Raw genomic sequence first — 19,485 nt, 5'->3', positions numbered from 1 at the left:
GCCAGTTATCAGAGGCAACAGGGCTAATCATTGCACAGGCTGTCTCCAACCCTGCTGCGGATGTCAGGGCAGCACCTAGAAGAAGTGGTAGGCCTTGAAAAGATAAGAATTTCTGGTCACAGTTGGTTGCACAGGTGAACACATTCTGTCACTTTATAATCTGAAAATGTGTTCACTTTCACTGAATAATGTGTAATGGTGCCTTTCAGGCTTCGCGAGTTGTCCTCCTGCATTCCCCACCCCCTCTTCTAGCAGTTCAGCTGCATGCAGCCGGACCACGAGTGATTCCGGAGGGTGAAGTTTGTTTGTGGCAGGGCCTTTCAGAGCCTCGTGCAAGCACACCCCCACATAGGCAGATCCTTCCTCCATCACACTAATCTCACTGTCCTGAGCATTTTCAATGCTGCCTGCTGGGATTCTCTTTCAGTTGTCTATCTGAGCTGACCTGCATCTCCACCCACCCACTGATCCCACTCCTATGCAGCACCTGTGCTCGTCTAACACGGGGCTCCGCTCACTTTCAATTTGAAAAAAATGGTGGTCGTCACACTGCTTCTCAGCTCCCCCGTCCTTTCCCCTCCCCCTGTCACCCATGTCCTTTCTCCCATCACTGTCTGTCCCCCTGGCATCACCTTCCACTCCCCACCATCACCTACCAACCAGAACCCTTTTCTTTCCAGGATTTCCAGGTGAACGTGCACATTCCTGACCTTCCTGAGAATCCCACCCCATCCACATTAACATCCCCAACCTCCTCAGCCCCACCCCCAGGGCCTATGCCTGCCTCCTAGTCCCCACCAACAACCCTCGCTGACCCTTCTACCACTACTGTCGCACCCTCACCTCCCACCCTTCCGGCTCACTGTACTGCCTCTCATACTCACCACTACCTCCTACCGCACCCTTCAGTTCGCTCCCTAGGAAGCAGTCATCGACTCCACAGACACCTCACTTGCACATTCACCTGGACACCCCCCCACCTTACACCCTCCTCCACCCTTATTCCCTCCCCCACCCTTACTCCTTTCCCCTTCTGAAATCCTTCCTTGCCCCAAACTCCTTCCTCCCATGGACTCCTTCCTCCCTGTGAACTCCTTCCTCCCTGTGAACTCCTTCCCCCTCAAAACTATTTCCCTTATACCTTCCGCCCCCCCCTTCCTCCCCCCCACTCCAACCTCCCCACTTGCCGCATTCTCCTTATGACACCCTCCTCCTCCCTCCCAAACTCAACCCTCAGACTTCTTCTTTCCACCCCCCCACAACCTCACCCCCTGGAACCTTCGTCTCCCCCTTCCCAACCCCAGCCCTCCGGTATACCTTCCTCCCCCAGTTAAACCTAGACCTTCCTCTCCCACTCACAGCTGGACCTTCCCCACCCCGCCCCCCTCTGGTGCTGATCATTCGCAGCAGCCCATGACCAAGACCATGATGTTCCGAAGCAGATCCTACACAACAACGGAGACCTTCCACCTTCCATGAGCTACTTTGTGGCGGAGCTACGTCCATGAGAATCTCCCCAGCATGCGATGCGTGTGTTCCTCCAGGGTCCGGTAGCAGTCGGGCTCCAGCATCTTCACCATTGGATGATCCCCACTGCGCTTTCATGCCGGCATGAAACTGATTTTGGCCTTCTCGCCATATTTCCCCCTTGCCCGCCATGACACCTGACGCCAACGGGGCTGGAAAATTCCGGCCTATTTCACTAATATACTCCAGAGCCATCCTGGCACATCTTAGAAACTTAGTAGGCCAGTCGGCTTAACCTGCTCCACTATTCAAACACATTCACCTCTTAGGCAATTTTTCTCCACTATCTCCATTAGTATCCCGAAACCTATTGATTTCTGTCTTGAACATTCTCAGTGACTGAGCCTCCACAGCCCTCTGAGTTAGAGAATTCCAAAGATTCACCACCCTCTGAGTAAAGAAATTCCTCCTCATCTAAGTCTTAAATGGCTTTCCCCTTATTCTGAGACTGTGTCCCCCGGTGCTAGACACATCTTATCCAAATCTACCCTGGCACAGTCTGTAAGAATCTTGTATGTTTCAATGAGATCACCTCTCATTCTTTGAAACTCTAGACAACAGTTTCCTCAGTCTCTCCTCATAAGATAGTTCCGTCATCCCAGCGATTAGTCTGGTGAACCTCCGGTGCACTCCCTCTTTGGCAAGTATATTTTTCCTTAGATAAGGAGACCAAAACTGTACACAATACTCCAGGTGTGGTCTCACCAAGGCTTTATACAACTGCAGCAAGATGTTTGCATCCTGTACTCAAATCCTCTTGCAATTAACACCAACATACCATTTGCCTTGCTAATTGGTTGCTGCACCTGCATGTTAGCTTTCATTGACTTATGAACAAGGACATCCAGGTCCCTGCCCAACCTCTCACATTTAAGAAATATTCTGCCTTTCTGTTTTTTCTACCAAAGTGGAGAACTTCACACTTATCCACACTATATTCCATCTGCCATGTTCTTGCCCAGTCACTTTAGTCTGTCCAAATCCCCTTGAAGCCTCCTTTCACCCCCCTCAGAACTTACATTCCCACCTAGTTTTATGTCATCAAAAAGGTTGGAAATGTTACAATCGGTCCCCACATCCAAATCATTGATATAGATTGTGAACATCTGTGGCCTTGAGGTATCCTATGAGTAATACTGACAATGACCTGTTTATTCCTACTCTCTTGGCGGGATCTTTTGGTCCTACCACTGGCGGGGTTTACTAGTGACGTTGAAGCCAATGGACTTTTGGCTAGTTCATCGGGTGGGACCTGCCGCGGCAAGGCCAGAAAATCCTGGCTTCCGTTTTTAGTCTGTTAACCCATTCCCAATCCATCCCAGTACATTACCCGCAATCCCATGTGCTCTATTACTCTTTACTAAACTCCTTATTGAAAGCCTCTCATAAATCCATGTTGACTCTGCCCATTCCTACCATTATTTTATACGTGTCCAGTTATCACACCCTTTATAATATATTCTAACACTTTCCCCACTACTGACATCAAACTAACGGGTCTGTACTTCTCCGTTTTCTCTCTCCCTCCCTTCTTAAATATTGGGGTTACATTTACTACTATCCAGTCCACAGGAACCTTTCCAGAATCTGTAGAATTTTGAAAGATAACCACCAATGCTTATTTAGTGCTGGAAAAATCAGGATGAGTTGGAGATGCAAATGCAGGCTATTAGTGCTCCAGATTGTCAAGATCAGGTTGCTTGAGAAGAGGGGACAAAATGTCCTGACAGCCTAGAATATGAACACACGGATTGGGAGCAGGAGTAGGCCACTCGGTCCGTCAAGCCTGCTCTGCCATTCAGTACCAAGGCTGATCTGATATTAATCTTAGCTCCACATTCCTGCCTGGCCCCAATAACCTTTCACCCCTTTGCTTATCAAGAATCTATCCACCTCTACCTTAAAAATGTTCAAAAATTCTGCCTCCATCGCTCCAAAGATTCACGACCATCTGAGAGAAAAAATTTCTCCTCATCTCTGTCTTAAATGGGCGACCCCTTATTTTTAAACAGTGACCCCTAGTTCCAGATTCTCCACAAGAGGAAACATCCTTTCCGCACCCACCCTGTCAATACCCCTCAGGATCTTAAAGGTTTCACTCAGTTTGCCTCTTACTCTTCTAAACTCCAGCAGACACAAGCCTAATATGTCCAGCCTTTCCACATAAGGCAACCCGCTCATTGCAGATATTAGTCTAGTAAACCTTCTCTGAACTGCTTCCAATGCATTTACATCCTTCCTTAAATAAGAAGTACTATACTCTAGGTGTGGTCTCACTGGTGCCGTGTATAACTGAAGCATAACCTCCCTACTCTTGCATTCAATTCCCTTCACAATAAATTATAACATTCTATTAGCTTTCCCAATTACTTGTTCTGCCTGCACAGAACCTTTTGCGATTCATGCACTAGGGCACCCAGATCCCTCTGCATCTCAGAGCTCTGCAATCTCTCAACATTTAGATAATATGCTACTTCCTGCCAAAATTTCATACTTTCCCACATGATACTCCATTTGCCAGATCTTTGCCCGCTCACTTAACCTATCCCTTTGTAGCCTCCTTATGTCCTCTTCACAACTTATTTTCCTACATATCTTTGTGTCATCAATAAATTTAACAACCATATTTTCAGTCCCTTCATCCAAATCATTTAAATAAATTGTAAAGAGTTGAGGCCCCAGCAATGATCCCTGTGGCAAACCAATCGTTACATCTTGCCAACCAGAAAATGACCCATTTTTGCCTACTCTGTTTCCTGTTGGCTAGCCAATCTTCTAGCCATGCTAATACATTACCCCTACACCATGAGCTTTTACCTTCTGCAATAACCTTTGATGTGGCACCTTATTAAATGCATTCTGAAAATCTAAGTACAGTACATCCATTGCTTTCCCTTTATCCACAGCACAAGTTACTTCTTCAAAGAACTCTAATAAATTGGTTAAACGTGATTTCCCTTTCACAAAACTATGAGGACTCTGCCTGATTATCTTGAATTTATCTAAGTGCCCTGCTATAATGCCTTTAATAATAGCTTATAACATTTACCTATGACAGACGTTAGGTTAACTGGCTGATAGTTTCCTACTTTATGTTTCCCTCCATTTTTGAATAAAGGAGTTACATTTGCTATTTTCCAATTTAATGGAACCTTCTTCAAATCTAGTGAATTTTGGAAAACTAAAACCAACACATCAATTATCTCACTAGCCACTTCTTTTAAGAGCCTAGGATGATATCCATCAGGACCTGGTGACTTGTCAACCCGCAGTTGCAACAATTTGCTCAGTACCACTTCCCTAGTGATTGTAATTTTCTTAAGTTGCTCCCTCCCTCCCAATTCCCGATTTAGAGCTACTGCTGGAATGTTACTTGAATCCTCCAGAGTGAAGACCGATTCAAAATACTGGTTCAATTCATCTGCCGTCTCCTTATTTTCCATTATTAATTCCCCGGACTCAATTTCTATAGGACAAATGCTCACTTTGTTAACTCTTCTTTTTTAAATATCAGTAGAAACTCTTATTATCTATCTTTATATTTCTAGCTAGCTTTCTCTCATACTCTAATTTTTCCCTCCTTTTTAATCTTTTAGTCATTTATTTGCTGCTTTTTATATTCTGTCAAATCTTCTGGTCTGCCACCCCATCTTTGCACAGTTTTATGTTTTTTCTTTAAGTCAGATACTATCTTTAATTTATTCAGTTAACGACGGATGGTGGATCATTCCCTTGGAATTTTTCTCTCTCTTTGGAATGTATCTATTCTGTGTATTCTGAAATATCCCCATAAAATATCTGCCAGTGCATCTCTATTGATCTATCCCTTAACCTAAATTGCCAGGTCACTTCTGCTAGTTCTGCTTTCATGCCCTCATAATTGCCCTTATTTAAGTTTAAAATATTAGTCTTAGACCCACTCTTCTTTCCCTCAAACTGAATGTAAAATTCAATCATTTTATGATCACTGCTACCTATGGGTGCCTTCACTATGAGGTCATTAATTAGTCCTATCTCGTTGCACAATACCAGGTCTACTGTAGCCCGTTCTCTGATTGGTGCCAGGACATGTTGTTCTAAGAAACTATTCTGATAGCATTCTATGAATTCCTCATCTAGGCCACCTTTGTCCATCTGATTTTGCTAATCTACATGTAGATTAAAATCCTCCATGATAATTACTGTACCTTTCTGACAAGCTCCAACTATTTCTTGGAAAAACCCAGCAGGTCTGGCAGCATCGGCGGAGAAGAGTTGACGTTTCGAGTCCTCATGACCCTTCGACAGAACTTGAGTTCGAGTCCAAGAAAGAGTTGAAATATAAGCTGGTTTAAGGTGTGTGGGGGGGGCGGAGAGAGAGAGAGAGAGAGAGGTGGAGGGGGTTGGTTTGGTTGTAGGGATAAACAAGCAGTGACAGAAGCAGATCATCAAAAGATGTCAACAACAATAGAACAAAAGAACACATAGGTGTTAAAGTTGGTGATATTATCTAAACAAATGTGCTAATTAAGAATGGATGGTAGGGCACTCAAGGTATAGCTCTAGTGGGGGTGGGGAGAGCATAAAAGATTTTAAAATATTTAAAAATAATGGAAATGGGTGGGAAAAGAAAAATCTATATAATTTATTGGAAAAAAAAAGGAAGGGGGAAACAGAAAGGGGGTGGGGATGGGGGAGGGAGCTCAAGACCTAAAGTTGTTGAATTCAATATTCAGTCCGGAAGGCTGTAAAGTGCCTAGTCGGAAGATGAGGTGTTGTTCCTCCAGTTTGCGTTGGGCTTCACTGGAACAATGCAGCAAGCCAAGGACAGACATGTGGGCAAGAGAGCAGGATGGAGTGTTAAAATGGCAAGCAACAGGGAGGTTTGGGTCATTCTTGCGGACAGACCGCAGGTGTTCTGCAAAGCGGTCGCCCAGTTTACGTTTGGTCTCTCCAATGTAGAGGAGACCACATTGGGAGCAACGAATGCAGTAGACTAAGTTGGGGGAAATGCAAGTGAAATGCTGCTTCACTTGAAAGGAGTGTTTGGGCCCTTGGACGGTGAGGAGAGAGGAAGTGAAGGGGCAGGTGTTGCATCTTTTGCATGGGCATGGGGTGGTGCCATAAGAGGGGGTTGAGGAGTAGGGGGTGATGGAGGAGTGGACCAGGGTGTCCCGGAGGGAGCGATCCCTACGGAATGCCGATAGGGGGGGTGAAGGGAAGATGTGTTTGGTGGTGGCATCATGCTGGAGTTGGCGGAAATGGCGGAGGATTACAACAAGCATTTCCAGCCAATTAACTTACTAGTTTCCTGTGATGTCACAGTTGTTTACCCGCTCAGTTTTTCAATCTCAGTGTGCGCTGGCTCACAGCAGCTGAAATGGTCCCGGTTCCCGACTATCTCCGGCAGGCCTGCCCCCATACCCGGGTAGGTTAGGCCTTATTCAAATCCCCGGGCTTTATTATTTTTAGGTGATCTGCTGCTCCCTACTGTCTCCCGCAGGTCCGGTCTGACTCCCAGGTAAGCTAGAATCATTCTCGAGTACAGTAATTCAAGAAAAGCATCGCTTGGCTGCACACTCTCCAGCCTTCCCTGGGAACCCTGCAGGTCTTTCCGTCCCCGGCACCTCGGGGCAGTCACGATGCCAATTTTCTTCAGGCGCCTCAACAACTAAAGCGGCAAGCTAAGTGATCAGAAAATTAGGCAGCAATTTGCAAATGAGTCTTAATTGTATACCTGTGATAAATCAGTACCTGCAGTATTTCAGGTACAAGCTTAAAGTTGCCCCTATTGTGACGTGCCAGATTTTCCCCCTTTTTCTTGGTCTATCAGCTGGGGAAATAGGGATTCCTGGGACCAAACATCAGGAAAATTAGCCGAAGGTTTCTCTCCCAAGTAAAATCACTCTAATCCTGAATCTAACCATAACCCCAAATCTACAGCTAATCCTAAACTTAATGCCAACCTTAAATCTATTTCTTAATCCAAAATCTAATATGACCCCACCACTAACTCTAAATTCTTTCCCCCGATCACCTCTTCATTACCATAATTGATGATACTGAAACTGAAGGTGAAATCTAATACTTAAATACCAAGTGCACCTTCACAAATGCAGCTGTGTATAAAGATGCTTGGAATATTGAAGTACACAACTGAATTCATGTATGTAGGTACACAACTTTTATCCTTATTTCTGTTTTTGGCGATTGTACCAGCACCATGTGTAAACAAAACACAGGCAGCTACATTAAAAAAAAAGTAGAAAATGCTGGATGTACTCAGCAGGTCTGGTGACATCTGTGGAGAGAGGAATAGAGTTAATGTTCCAGGTCACTAACCCTTTATCAGAACAGGTTTTGGTGGATATCAGATCAAACATGAGTGGAAAATCCAGAGCTATGAAAATGAACAAGGTAAAGGAGGCAAACAGAGATCCCATCAGTGTTGACCTGAAACATTAACTCTGTTTCTCTCTCCACAGATGCTGCCAGACTCAGAGAATATTTCCAACATTTTATATTTTTATTTTAGATTTCCAGTGTTTTGCTCTTGGACGCAATTAGTTATGATGTGTACAACAGTCAAAGCCGGTGAGCACAAGGGTCCCAGGTGTTGATAGGTCAAATGGAGATCACCCAACTGATAGAGAATTTTACCCTTTTATTTTGAATTGAATGGCATTACTAATTAAAGTGTAAATCAAGTGATAGAGTGGACTGATCTTCCTTAATTTTATTATATTGCATCTTTTCTTCAAAACTATCCATTAAAACCCAAATATTACAGAAAAAGCAAAGAAAGTGTCAAATAGCTAGTAAAAGACAGATTTATTTTTTGTTATTGACAAAGATAGATGGTAAGTAAAAGCGCTTAGGACACAACCAATGTTGACAAGAGTACCAGAGATGAATCAAGTACTATCTCTTAAATGGGAACACCACCACCTGCAAGTTCCCCTCCAAGTCCCTCAACATCCTGACTTGGAAATATATTGCCTGTCGCTGGGTCAAAATCCTGGAACTCCCTTCCTAACAGCACTAACAACCCTATACACGTGGACTGTAGCGGTTCAAGAGGCAGCTCACCACCACCTTCTCAAGGGCAAATAGAAATGGGCAATAAATGCTGGCCTAGCCAGCGATGCCCACACAACATGAAAAAATAAACCAAAAATAATGCCAAAGTTTGACATTGAAGATTACCAGATGAAGGAACGACAGACAGAGATCAGATCCTGGACTTCTGTAATCACTTTGGAATTAAAGCCCACCTGTCTCCATTTTTATCGAGTAGTATCTCCTCTGTGCTCCCATTGGCTCCAAAGACGGATATGTAAATGTTGGCATCAGTCCCACCATTTGGGGTGTCACCGGTAACCACGGTTATTTCATAAGGGATCTGTTGAACAACCACATTCACTGTCAACTCTGAACAAATACCAGATGTAACCAAAGAATTCCACCATTATTTTACCATTACAAATTCAGTTCTATTTACTTCCCTCCTACTTGATCCATTTCATATTTCGAATCTGATTCCCACTTTCCACCCCATTTTTTGTATACAATTTCATTACTGATCTACCATTCCAGTCCACTTTCCTATTGCTCCTATTGTGTAGATTCTATTTCTGTGCTCCTTCTGTTTTTATTTCTATGTCATTTTCTATACCTCATTATAACCTTGGTTCAAACATGGATGAGCTGAACTCCAGAGGTGAGCTGAGAGTGACTGCCCTTGACACCAAGGCCACATTTGACCGAGTGTGACATCAAAGAGCCCTAGCAAAACTGGAGAATCAGGGAGAAAACTCTCTACTGGTTGCAGTCATACCTAGCACTAAGGAAGATGGTTGTGGTTATTGATATCCTCAGTTCCAGAATATCACTGCAGGAGTTCCTCAGGGTGGTGTCCTCAGCCCAACCATCTTCAGCTGCTTCATCAATGACCTTCCTTCCATCATAAGGTCAGAAGTGGAGATGTTCGCTGAATGTTGCACAATGCTCAGCACCATTTGCAACTCTTCAGAGACTGAAGCTGTCCATATCCAAATACAGCAAGACCTGGACAATATTCAGACTTGGGCTGTCAAGTGGCAAGTAACATTCACACCGCACAAGTGCCAGGCAATGACCATCTCCAACAAGAGAGAATCTAACCATCACCACTTGACATTCAGTGGCTTAACCATTGCTGAAACACCCATTAGCAACATCCTGGGCATTACCATTGACCAGAAACTGAACTGGACTAGCCATATAAATACTGTGGCTATAAGAGCAGGTCAGAGGCTAGGAATCTTGCGGCGGTTAACTCACCTCCTGACTCCCCAAAGCCTGTTCACCATCTACAAGGCACAAGACAGGAGTGTAATGGAATACTCTCCATTTGTCTGGATGAGTGCAGCTCCCACAACACTCAAGAAGCTTGGTACCATTCAGGACAAAGCAGCCAGTTTTATTGGCATCACATCCACAAACATCATTCCCTCTACCACAGACGCAATGTAGCAGCAGTGTGTACCATCTACAAGATGCACTGCAGGAACTCAAGGCTCCCTAGACAGCACGTTCAAAACCCACGAGCCCCACCCTCTAGGAGGACAAGGGCAGCAGACACATGGGAACAACACCACCTGGAAGTTCCCACCAAGCCACTCGCCATCCTGACTTGGAAATACATCGCTGTTCCTTCACTGTTGCTGGATCAAAATCCTGGAACTCCCTCCCTAACAGCACTGTGGGTGTGCCTACACCACATGGAATGCCGTGGTTCAAGAAGGCAGCTCACCACCACCTTCTCAACGGCAACTAGGGATGGGCAATAAATGTTGGCCTATCCAGCGATGCCCACATCCCATAAATGAATTAAAAAAACTTCCTTCTTATTCTCATTCATCCCCTATTCCCAAAGTGAACACATTTCCATTCAAATCCATCTGATTGTGCTGGATTATATATTTTTGGCACCTTGCAGAAAGATATGAATCAGCTCCCACCTTCTGTCCAATCTGGATAGTTTCTGCATCGAGGATGTTGAACACCCGCGCTGTCAGCCCATCGCCTCGGTCTTTGGCAAGCCAGCATTTGCACTGAAAGATGTACATGGTGCCTTTGGTCGGCACTGAGATTTCCAGCTCCTCCACGAGCCAGCAGCTCTCTGGAGTGGCACCATCGTGTCCCAACTGTTCAGGGGAAATCAGACACAATCAGAAACCAATACAAAATTGTAGCTGTAAAAGGAAGGGGGACTTGCATTTATCTAGCGCCTTTCTGGGCCGCAGGACATCCCAAAGGCTTTACAGCCAATGAAGTGCTTTTGAAATAAAAAAAACAGGAAATGCGGGAAATACTCAGCAGGTCAGGCAGCGCCTGTAGAGAGAGAAACAAAACTAACATTTCAGGTCTATGATTCTTCATTTCAAGTTCTTTGCTTCTCTCTCTCTCAGATGCTGTCTGAGCTGCAGAGCATTTACATCATTCCCTTTTTTCTGATTTCAGATTTCCAGCATCTGCAGTATTCCGCTTAAGTACTCTTGAAGTTTGGTCACTATTGATGTGTAGGAAACCTAACAGCCAGTTTGTGCGCAGCAAGCTCTCACAAACAGCAATGTGATGCACGACCTGGAGAACTGATCTTCTGTTAATAATGTCATAGAAACTGTTGTGTCTACCTGAGAGGGAAGATAGGACCTTGTTTTAATACCTCATCTGAAAGAAGGCTCCTCTGACAGTGCAGCACTCCCTCAGTTACTGCACTGGAATGTCAGCTGGATTTACTGTTCACGACTCTGGAGTGCGAACCAACACCCAACTGAGAGAGATTAAGTAGAATAGGCCTATACTCCCTGGAGGTCAGAAGAATGAGGGGTGATCTCATTGAAACCAGATGAAGACATTATGTGGCCAGCTGCAATGCTGCCTATTGTCAAATAGCTTGCTGAAGCATATAAAATTCTTACAGGGCTTGACAGGGTGGTTGCAGGAAGGACGTTTCCCTTCGCTGGGGTAGGTGTCTAGAACCAGGGAACACAGTCTCATAAGTAGAGGGAGGCCATTTAGGACTGAGAAGAGGAGGAATTCCTTCACTCAGAGGGTGGAGAATCTTTGGAATTCTCTACCCCAGTGGGCTGTGGAGGCTCAGTCATCAAGTGTGTTCAAAGCAGAGATTGATAGATTTCTAGATATTAAAGGTATCAAGGGATATGGGGATAGTGCGGGAAAATGGCATTGAGGTGGAAGATCAGCCATGATCTAATTGAATGGCAGGCCAGGCTCGAGGGGCCTGCATGGCCTAATGCTACTCTTATTTTCTGTTCCTAAATTTGGTGTCTACCTGTGCACATGAAGAGTGGTCCCTTGATGAGGTACCGGGGGCAGCTGGCCCCTGTATAACTGCAAGATTATAATTGTACTTTGAGACAAAGGGGAAAAAAACTGGAGCATTTTAAAGTTATTGCAGGAAAAATTTAAACATCTTGATTTTATTTCCCATCTGATGTTTGCGAATATTTGAAAAATATGAAGAGACTCAATAGACCAATGAGACAAATGGGTCCTTTCTGTCTCTTGTGACACAACCCTGTGTTGGCCGGAACATTGTGGTCATTGGACAGAGTTAATATACAGGGATACGGTAGTCATGTATCTGGATTATATATATATATGTATCTGAGCTCACCTCAATTTTCTTAATCTCTCCAACGTCCAGCCCCATCACCTGGAACTTTTCCATTGATCCAGGAAGAAATGCATTCTTCCCTTCGGAAAGCTCCAGCCACATTCGTGATGTTTGAACCTTCATGGGCCCCATGATGATGATATATACACGGCTACTGGTGCCAGCATCTCTCTCCAGGCCTGTGCTAATTGTTATATGGTACGGGATGGCTGTTGAGAGGTGAAAGGGAAGGAAATGTGTTACTTCATTATCTCCTGATTTGTTCCTCTCACTGTCATTTTCTCCTATGGAACCACAAACTACGGGTGAAATTTTTCACTCCCGACAACAGCAGGAATCATATCGGGAGGCTAAAAATCTGTTTCCCAATGGCAGGATAAACTATTGTAATTTTGTTCTACTGACTTTCAAGGTGGGTCCAAGACGGGTTGACCTTCCCGACAAACAATGTAGGGAATTCAATTTGCATTCATTTAGCATCTCATGCCTGTTCATTAAAAGGCCACCCTCCAAATTAAGTTCCCACCAGTGAGAATTTAGAACATTCAGATTTACACCTGTATATAAATGGTCTTCACCTGGTGAGCTTCACTTCTTCTGCGGCTTTGAGGTCCGTAGATGTTGCTTTCTCTTTCTTGGGCACCTCGCATAACTTTACTTGAGTGCCGTTAACAAATGCTGTGCCAAGGCTGGACAAGGGAGGCAAGCGAAGGGTGGAAACCGGGGGTGAGGGGAGTATAGGGTGAAAGGGTGGAGCAAAGGCTGTACAGAAAGGCAGGCTTACAGGGGAAAGGTGGGGGGAGTGTCTGGGGAAGTGGTGGGGACAATGTCAGGGGAAGGTGTAGGGGAGAATGTCCAGGGAAGAGGAGGAGGGAGTGAGAATGTCCAGGGAAGATGGAGGGCAATATCAGGGGAAGGGAGGGAAGGAGTGTCATTGAGTGCAGTGTAGATGGAGGGGTCCTGGGGGGAGAACTCAGAGTACTGGTGATAGGAGAGAACAGTCAGAGTCAGAGGGGGGAGTGGGATGCGGTAGGGTGGCAGATCCAGGGTGAGAGTCTGATAGGCGAAGGTCTCATTGGGGGGGATCACAGAGTGGGACAAGATAGATGGCTTGGATAACGGGAGGGGACAGAGTCAGGGTGGGCATGGGGATGGTAATGGGTGTCGGCTTTGAGGGGAGGGAAGGCATGTGGAGTTGGATCGTGATGGGGTTCAGGGGAATGGGGGGAGGTTCAAGGGTGACAGAGCAGAGAAGAATGGTGATACTGGATGGGTTTATGGTGATGGAGGGATGTTGGTGGGTGACAAGGGGAGGGTAGAAGGTGGTGGAGTAAGATTGAAAGGTGACACCGCACCATTTTCCAAACTGACCTTGACCACAGTTAGTGAGATCCCTCGAGGTGGGAGGAGGGTCTTTTTGGATGGGTGCAATTCAAGGCCAGCACATGTGGCTGACTAAAGGGACACCCTAATAATTATGAGGCAACTGGATGTCAAAGATGCCCACTTGTGTTCGCCTCTCTATAGTTAATCCCACAGTGCAGCAGGTTTGTTCGCGACTCATGAATCTCATAACATCGAGATCCCAGCAGGGTATGGAGCTGCCGTTCATTGCAGTCAGAGGCAGGGATGAAGAGAGGAAGTGCACTGCCTCCAAGGGGTATGGCTGGTGGAGGGCAGCCAGGTCACGACTCCAAACCTCCATCCTCCTGGGTGAATGGTCATGGCTGACGAGGGATCATGCAGTTAGTCTTTCTATGCTGCCAAGGCAATGCTCTCTCTGTAGAGTTTCAAGGGTAGTGGTGACAAACGCAAAAGGTCAGCGTGAGGCTTCTTGCGCATGGCTGTCATCACCTCACTCAAAGAGCAATAACTCCATATGCATTTGTGTACGAACGGTGGAGTACACCTATCTCTGGTCCTCCAGGATGTCCTTTACCTGGAAATGATGGGGTGGGGATGCCATGTCTAGATTGAGGATAGGTGAAGGGCTTAGCTCAGGTCTGTTGGCTTTGAGATGGAAGAAAACCTGTAAAGGACATGCTCAATAAACATATCACTTCAATTCGTTTAAACATCCACTGAAGTGTTGATAATGTAGGCTGCAGGGAGCCCTACCTTGACAATGGCTCTCATTCAGTTGAGCAGAAGGAGGGTCCATTGCAGGTTGGCACAGGGCCAGGAGGAGTAGCCAGGCATCTGTAAGCTCAAGAGGCTAATGAACATAGAACACTGCAATGGTGAGCATTGGCCTGACCCCGGGTGTATCGCCGGCAGTGCTCTTATCTAGAAATGAGTGAAAGGCAATGCCGGAGGTGCCCTTGTATGTCCCAGGATGTGCATGATCACATCAGCCAGCTTCTCCAGTAAGATGTGTGGCCGTAAGGGAGGAGCTTACAGAGCTCCTGGCCTGCACTGAGTGGATGTCTTTCCCGGTGCCCTTTAAATATGGTGCCAGGACTTTTGACCCCATGTGTTGTATTATGAGGAAAGGTTGGACAGGCTAGGTTTGTATTCGCTGAAGTTTGGAAGAGTAAGAGGCAACTTGATTGAAATGTATACAATCCAGAGGGGACTTGACAGGGTGTTTGTGGAGACGTTGTTTTCTCTTGTGGGAGAATCTAGAACCAGGGGGTCACTGTTTAAAAATAAAGGGTTGGCCATTCAAAATGGAAATGGGATGAAATTTTTTCTCTCAGAGGGTCGTGAGTCTTTGGAACTCTCTTCCTGAAAAGGCGGTGGAAGCAGAGTCTTCGAATATTTTTAAGGCAGAGGTGGATAGATTCTTGGTAAGCAAGTGGGTGAAAGGTTATCGGGGGTGGGCTGGATGCAGATTTGAGGTTACTGTCAGATCAGCTATGATCTTATTAAATGACGGAGCAGACTCGAGGAGCTGGATGGCCTACTCCTGCTCCTTGTTTGTATGTTTGTATATACATAACGGCAGGGCAGGCGACTTCCTTGCAGATGCATAATTAATGAGCTGAAAAGTGGAAGATTGCGTGTGTTCACCTGTCCCACCGTCCAGCAGAAATCACTCCAATTTTCCCACCCACCACTGGACTTAGTCTCCAAAATGGAAAATTCCGCCCTACTTGTTCACTCATTAGCAATGGTTGCAGTACAAGACTGGGCTATAAACCTGTCCATCATTTCCCTGGTGACTAGTCCGCTCTGAAGGTGGCAAACATACAGTTAACTGAACAGCTTTTTCTGACTGTCCATTAAGTTGATGACTGATAGGCAAATAAACATAAGTGACAGGCAGGTGTGAGGCCTGCTGGGCAGATATGTCGGGGGCTACAAAATAACACTTGCTAACTATAGGTTCTCATTCCCAGGGTGCTGAAATATAGAGCTGGCAAAGCTGCAATCCAAATCAACAATTTTCTCCATCCATTCCTCATCCTTTAGCGTCTTCCTTCAATGCTCAATTTTTGGTGTGTTGCTCCCTCAATTCATAGTCAAGGGGCAGAATTTTACAATTCCCTGCCAGCGTGTTTGAAGGCGGTGGAGGGGGTGCTTATAAAATTCTGCATGGCCTGCCTACCTCCTATTCACCCGCCCTCAACCTGTCTCCCATTTTATGGGGGCCGGTGAAGGTGTTGGGTTTGCTGTGTGCCCAGGCCTATTGAGGCCCGTAAGTAGTCAATTAATGGCCATTTAAGTGCCTCATCCTGCCCTCACTGTTATTTTACCCATGGCAGCGTAAGTCTCATGCCAAGCTGATAAAGCCTGGCAGCTTTCGCTATGATGGGAAGGACTCCCCCTATGCCCATTGGAGGCACCCCCTCCCGAGGTCATAACCTCCTTTAACCCTCTCATCATGGCATCTCAAACTTGGTCTCTCAAACCCCTCGCAAAGCCTGTCAGCCAGTCCCCACTGATATCCCTGACTTACTGTCAATCTGCCTCCATTAACTCCTCTTCTTTGGGGATTGGCTGTAGTACCAGTGATGGCCACCAGCCAAATCTGGCGCTGCTGAGACTACAGAGCTACCAAGCTATCTGATAGGCTGACAGTTTCCTAAGGCGTGAATTACTTACCTGATGGGGTTGGAAGTCTCGCCCTTAGACAATTAATGCCCCGTCGAACATTAAGCAGCTGCAAGGCAGCCAATTGGCGGGAATGTTTTCTGAGTAGACTGTTTGGTGGCGGGCTGGGAAACCCTGCAATCGAAAAATCCTCCCCACAGAATCATAACAGCACAGGAGGCTGTGATCCGGCCTATTAGGTCAATTCCCAGTCAGTCCCATTTTCCACTCTATCCCCATCAAGTGCCCATCCAATTCCCTTTGAAATCATTGATCATCTCTGCTTTGACTCCCCTCGTAGACAGCGAGTTCCAGGTCATTAACTGCATAAAAATATTCTTCCTCACGCACACCACCCCACCCCGCAACTCTTGCCCAAAACCTTAAATCTGTGCCCCATTGTCCTTGTTTTTCAGCTAATGCGAAGAGCTTTTATTTGCCTACCTTTGTCTAAACCTATCATAATCTTGTGCACCTCTATCAAATCTCCCCTCAATCTCCTTTACTTCAAGGTGAACAACATAACGTTACAGCTAAAATTTTCCAACTTTGGAACCATTCTAGTAAATCTCCTTTATCCTCTCAAGGACTCTCACATTCTTCATAAAGTGTAGTGACCAGAACTGGATGCAACGATCTAGTTGTGACCTAATCAGAGCTTTATAAAAGTTCAGCATAACCTCCCTGCTCTATACTCAAAGCCTCTATTTGTGAAGCTCAAGATTCCGTATGCTTTGCTAATTACTCTCTTGCTATGTCCTGCCACCTTCAAAGATCAATGCACATGAATCCCCAAGTCCCTTGTCCCTACATCTTGTATTTCAGTGTGTTGTATCATGAAAAGCTAATTACAGTCATGAATTACTTAAGGACGTATTGAACTTTTTAAGAAGATGTGTGTGTCTTTAAAGAAATACAAGCAAGGACCCTGGTAAGGTAAAGTGACCATTTTGGAAAAATCCCTATGTGGATTATACTGACAGACCTGTCCTGAGAGGACATGGAATGTCACACCTGAAAAGGTGTCATGATCTTCAAGCAGAGACACTTGAAAGGGAGACAGGAAAGTACAAAAGACCGAGATTTAATCTCCTGTGGTTGCAGAGACAAAAGACTGATTACCACATCTCAGCAGTCATCTAAAATCCATCTCCTGTTGATTCATATCTCAGATGGTTGGAGATCAAAGAAAACAGACTCTGGGCACAAGACATGGTTTCTTTCCCTTACAGGAATACATAAGGAAAAATGGATTAACCAGCTATCTGCAGAACAGTTGCTAGTGTGTTATTGTGCTGTGAGAGTGACAGCACAAGAAGACCAACTAGTCACCCCTGCAGTTACAGGCAAATTCTCTCTCTCTCTCTTTCTTTCTCTCTCTGTTGCTGGAGGTAAGGCTCAGCAAAGCCACAATCAAAAAGGAAATAGGACAGCTTCCTCAGCCAACCTGCAGAATCAAGTGTCTCCAAAGCAACTGCGAAATTAGCAAAGTCAGCTCTACCAGAATCACCCAACTCAATAGCCACAAAGTTTCGCCAGCTACGCCTCGCGGACAAGCCAAAGACTGATTCATACATCCTTTTCTAACCTTTATTTTGATTCATAACTTCTCATTTCTGATGAAATGCCTTCTTGAATTGCTGTAGTCCATGTGGTGTAGGTACGCCCACAGTGCGGTTAGGAAGGGAGTTCCAGGATTTTGACCCAGCAATAGCGAAGGAACGACAATATATTTCCAAGTCAGGATAATGTGTGGTTTGGAGGGGAACTTGCAGGTGGTGGTGTTCCCATGCACCTGCTGCCCTTGTCCTTGTCCTGGTTGGTAGAGGTTACGAGTTTGGAATGTGCTGTTGAAGGAGCCTTGGTGAGTTGTTGCAGTGTACCTTGTAGATGGTACACATTGCTGGCACTGAACATCAGTGGTGGAGGGAGTGGATGTTGAAGGTGGTGATGGGGCCATGTGTCCATCCATTCCAGCAGCCTGTCTATGTCCATTTGAAGTTTGTTATTGTCTTCCTCACTGTTTACTATATTTCCAATCTTGTGTCATCTACATATTTTGAAATTGTGCCTGTACCCCAAAGCTCAAGTCATTAATATTCATCAAAAACAGCAATGGTTCTTATGCTGACCGTTGGGGAACTCCATTGTATACCATCCTCTAGTCAAAAAAAGCCATTCACCACAACTTTCTGTTTTCTATCCCTTAATTATTTTGTATCCTTGTTGCTTCTGCATCTTTGTATTCAGTGGATTCTGGTACCAAGTAGGTATCCAAGGAAGGGTTGATTATGCTAATGTGGTACTCCTCTGGGGTGGAGAAATAACTGCATTTAGAGTGGCTATAACTGACAATACTGTAAGATGGTGTTGGCCAACAAAGTATATACATTCTCTATATGTTGAGGAGCTTACATTTCTTCATTATAGTTGCTGGCTTTTTGAGATCCTAAGGAAATAAATGATTGGGAAAGAAAAAAGGGTGAAGGGAAAGACCAGGCTTCCTTTATGAGAGAACTATAGACAATGATCCTTGTGGTAGAATTTGTGGTGCATCTTAGATTTTACTGAATAGAGGGGGGACTAAATGCATTTCTGTCATGTCTTAGAAGTCCTATTGGAAAGCTAACTAAAATTTTTTCCCCCAATTTTTATAAGCATGGACAAGATAAAGCTCCATAAAGATAAATATTCTTACGAGGTCCTTCCTCAATTGTGTCTTCAATAATGCTTTTCCGTTTACCCTTTTTGATTAGGGCACTATTGCTGATATTTCGGAGACTCATTGAGGAACCATGTAAGCTTTTAGCGGAACTGTGAATACTTGTTCGATCTCCTTCATAATCCTATGAGGAAAATTACAAAGGATCATCCAAGGTGGGGCAACATTCAATCCAACCCTTTACCTGCAGCATCATCACTCTTCTTACTTTCAACTCCTCCATCCCAATTTCCCATATTGTCCCGACTCTCAGCTTTTGCCATACCCCGATTTCACCACCACCACCCACTCCAGTTACTGCGCTCCAGATGCTTCACCATAACTTATACTTTAGGACAGTTGGTTAGAGAAGGGATAAGAACTGGCAATTTAAGGAAACTTCCCACAAAGGGATGACAACATGATTAAGGAGTAAACCCACAGTCCATGTCCCATTGCTGTTGCTTAAGGAGCCCAAAGTGTGAAATATAGCAACAAGGAGTGACTGAGAGACACTAGTCATACTTTCCTTTAATCTACAGGGAAATTACAGACCTGA

General features: G+C 45.1%; 1 protein-coding gene across 1 annotated transcript in view; it reads right to left on the bottom strand.

The window, feature by feature from the left end:
• Window positions 1-19,485, bottom strand: part of loxhd1a (lipoxygenase homology PLAT domains 1a) — a 287,997-nt gene that overhangs the window by 22,992 nt on the left and 245,520 nt on the right. Inside the window, exons 36-39 of the mRNA XM_041183529.1 lie at window positions 18,924-19,071; window positions 12,191-12,399; window positions 10,509-10,694; window positions 8,781-8,908 (exon numbers count right to left, since the gene is read on the bottom strand). Of these exons, the coding sequence (XP_041039463.1) occupies window positions 8,781-8,908; window positions 10,509-10,694; window positions 12,191-12,399; window positions 18,924-19,071 (671 nt within the window). The remainder of the gene's footprint in view (window positions 1-8,780; window positions 8,909-10,508; window positions 10,695-12,190; window positions 12,400-18,923; window positions 19,072-19,485) is intronic.

This window comes from Carcharodon carcharias, chromosome 1 (genome assembly GCF_017639515.1).
Source record: "Carcharodon carcharias isolate sCarCar2 chromosome 1, sCarCar2.pri, whole genome shotgun sequence".
Taxonomy (NCBI): domain Eukaryota; kingdom Metazoa; phylum Chordata; class Chondrichthyes; order Lamniformes; family Lamnidae; genus Carcharodon; species Carcharodon carcharias.
Note: the sequence above shows the minus strand (reverse complement) of the source record. Positions and strands in the feature narration are given on the sequence as shown.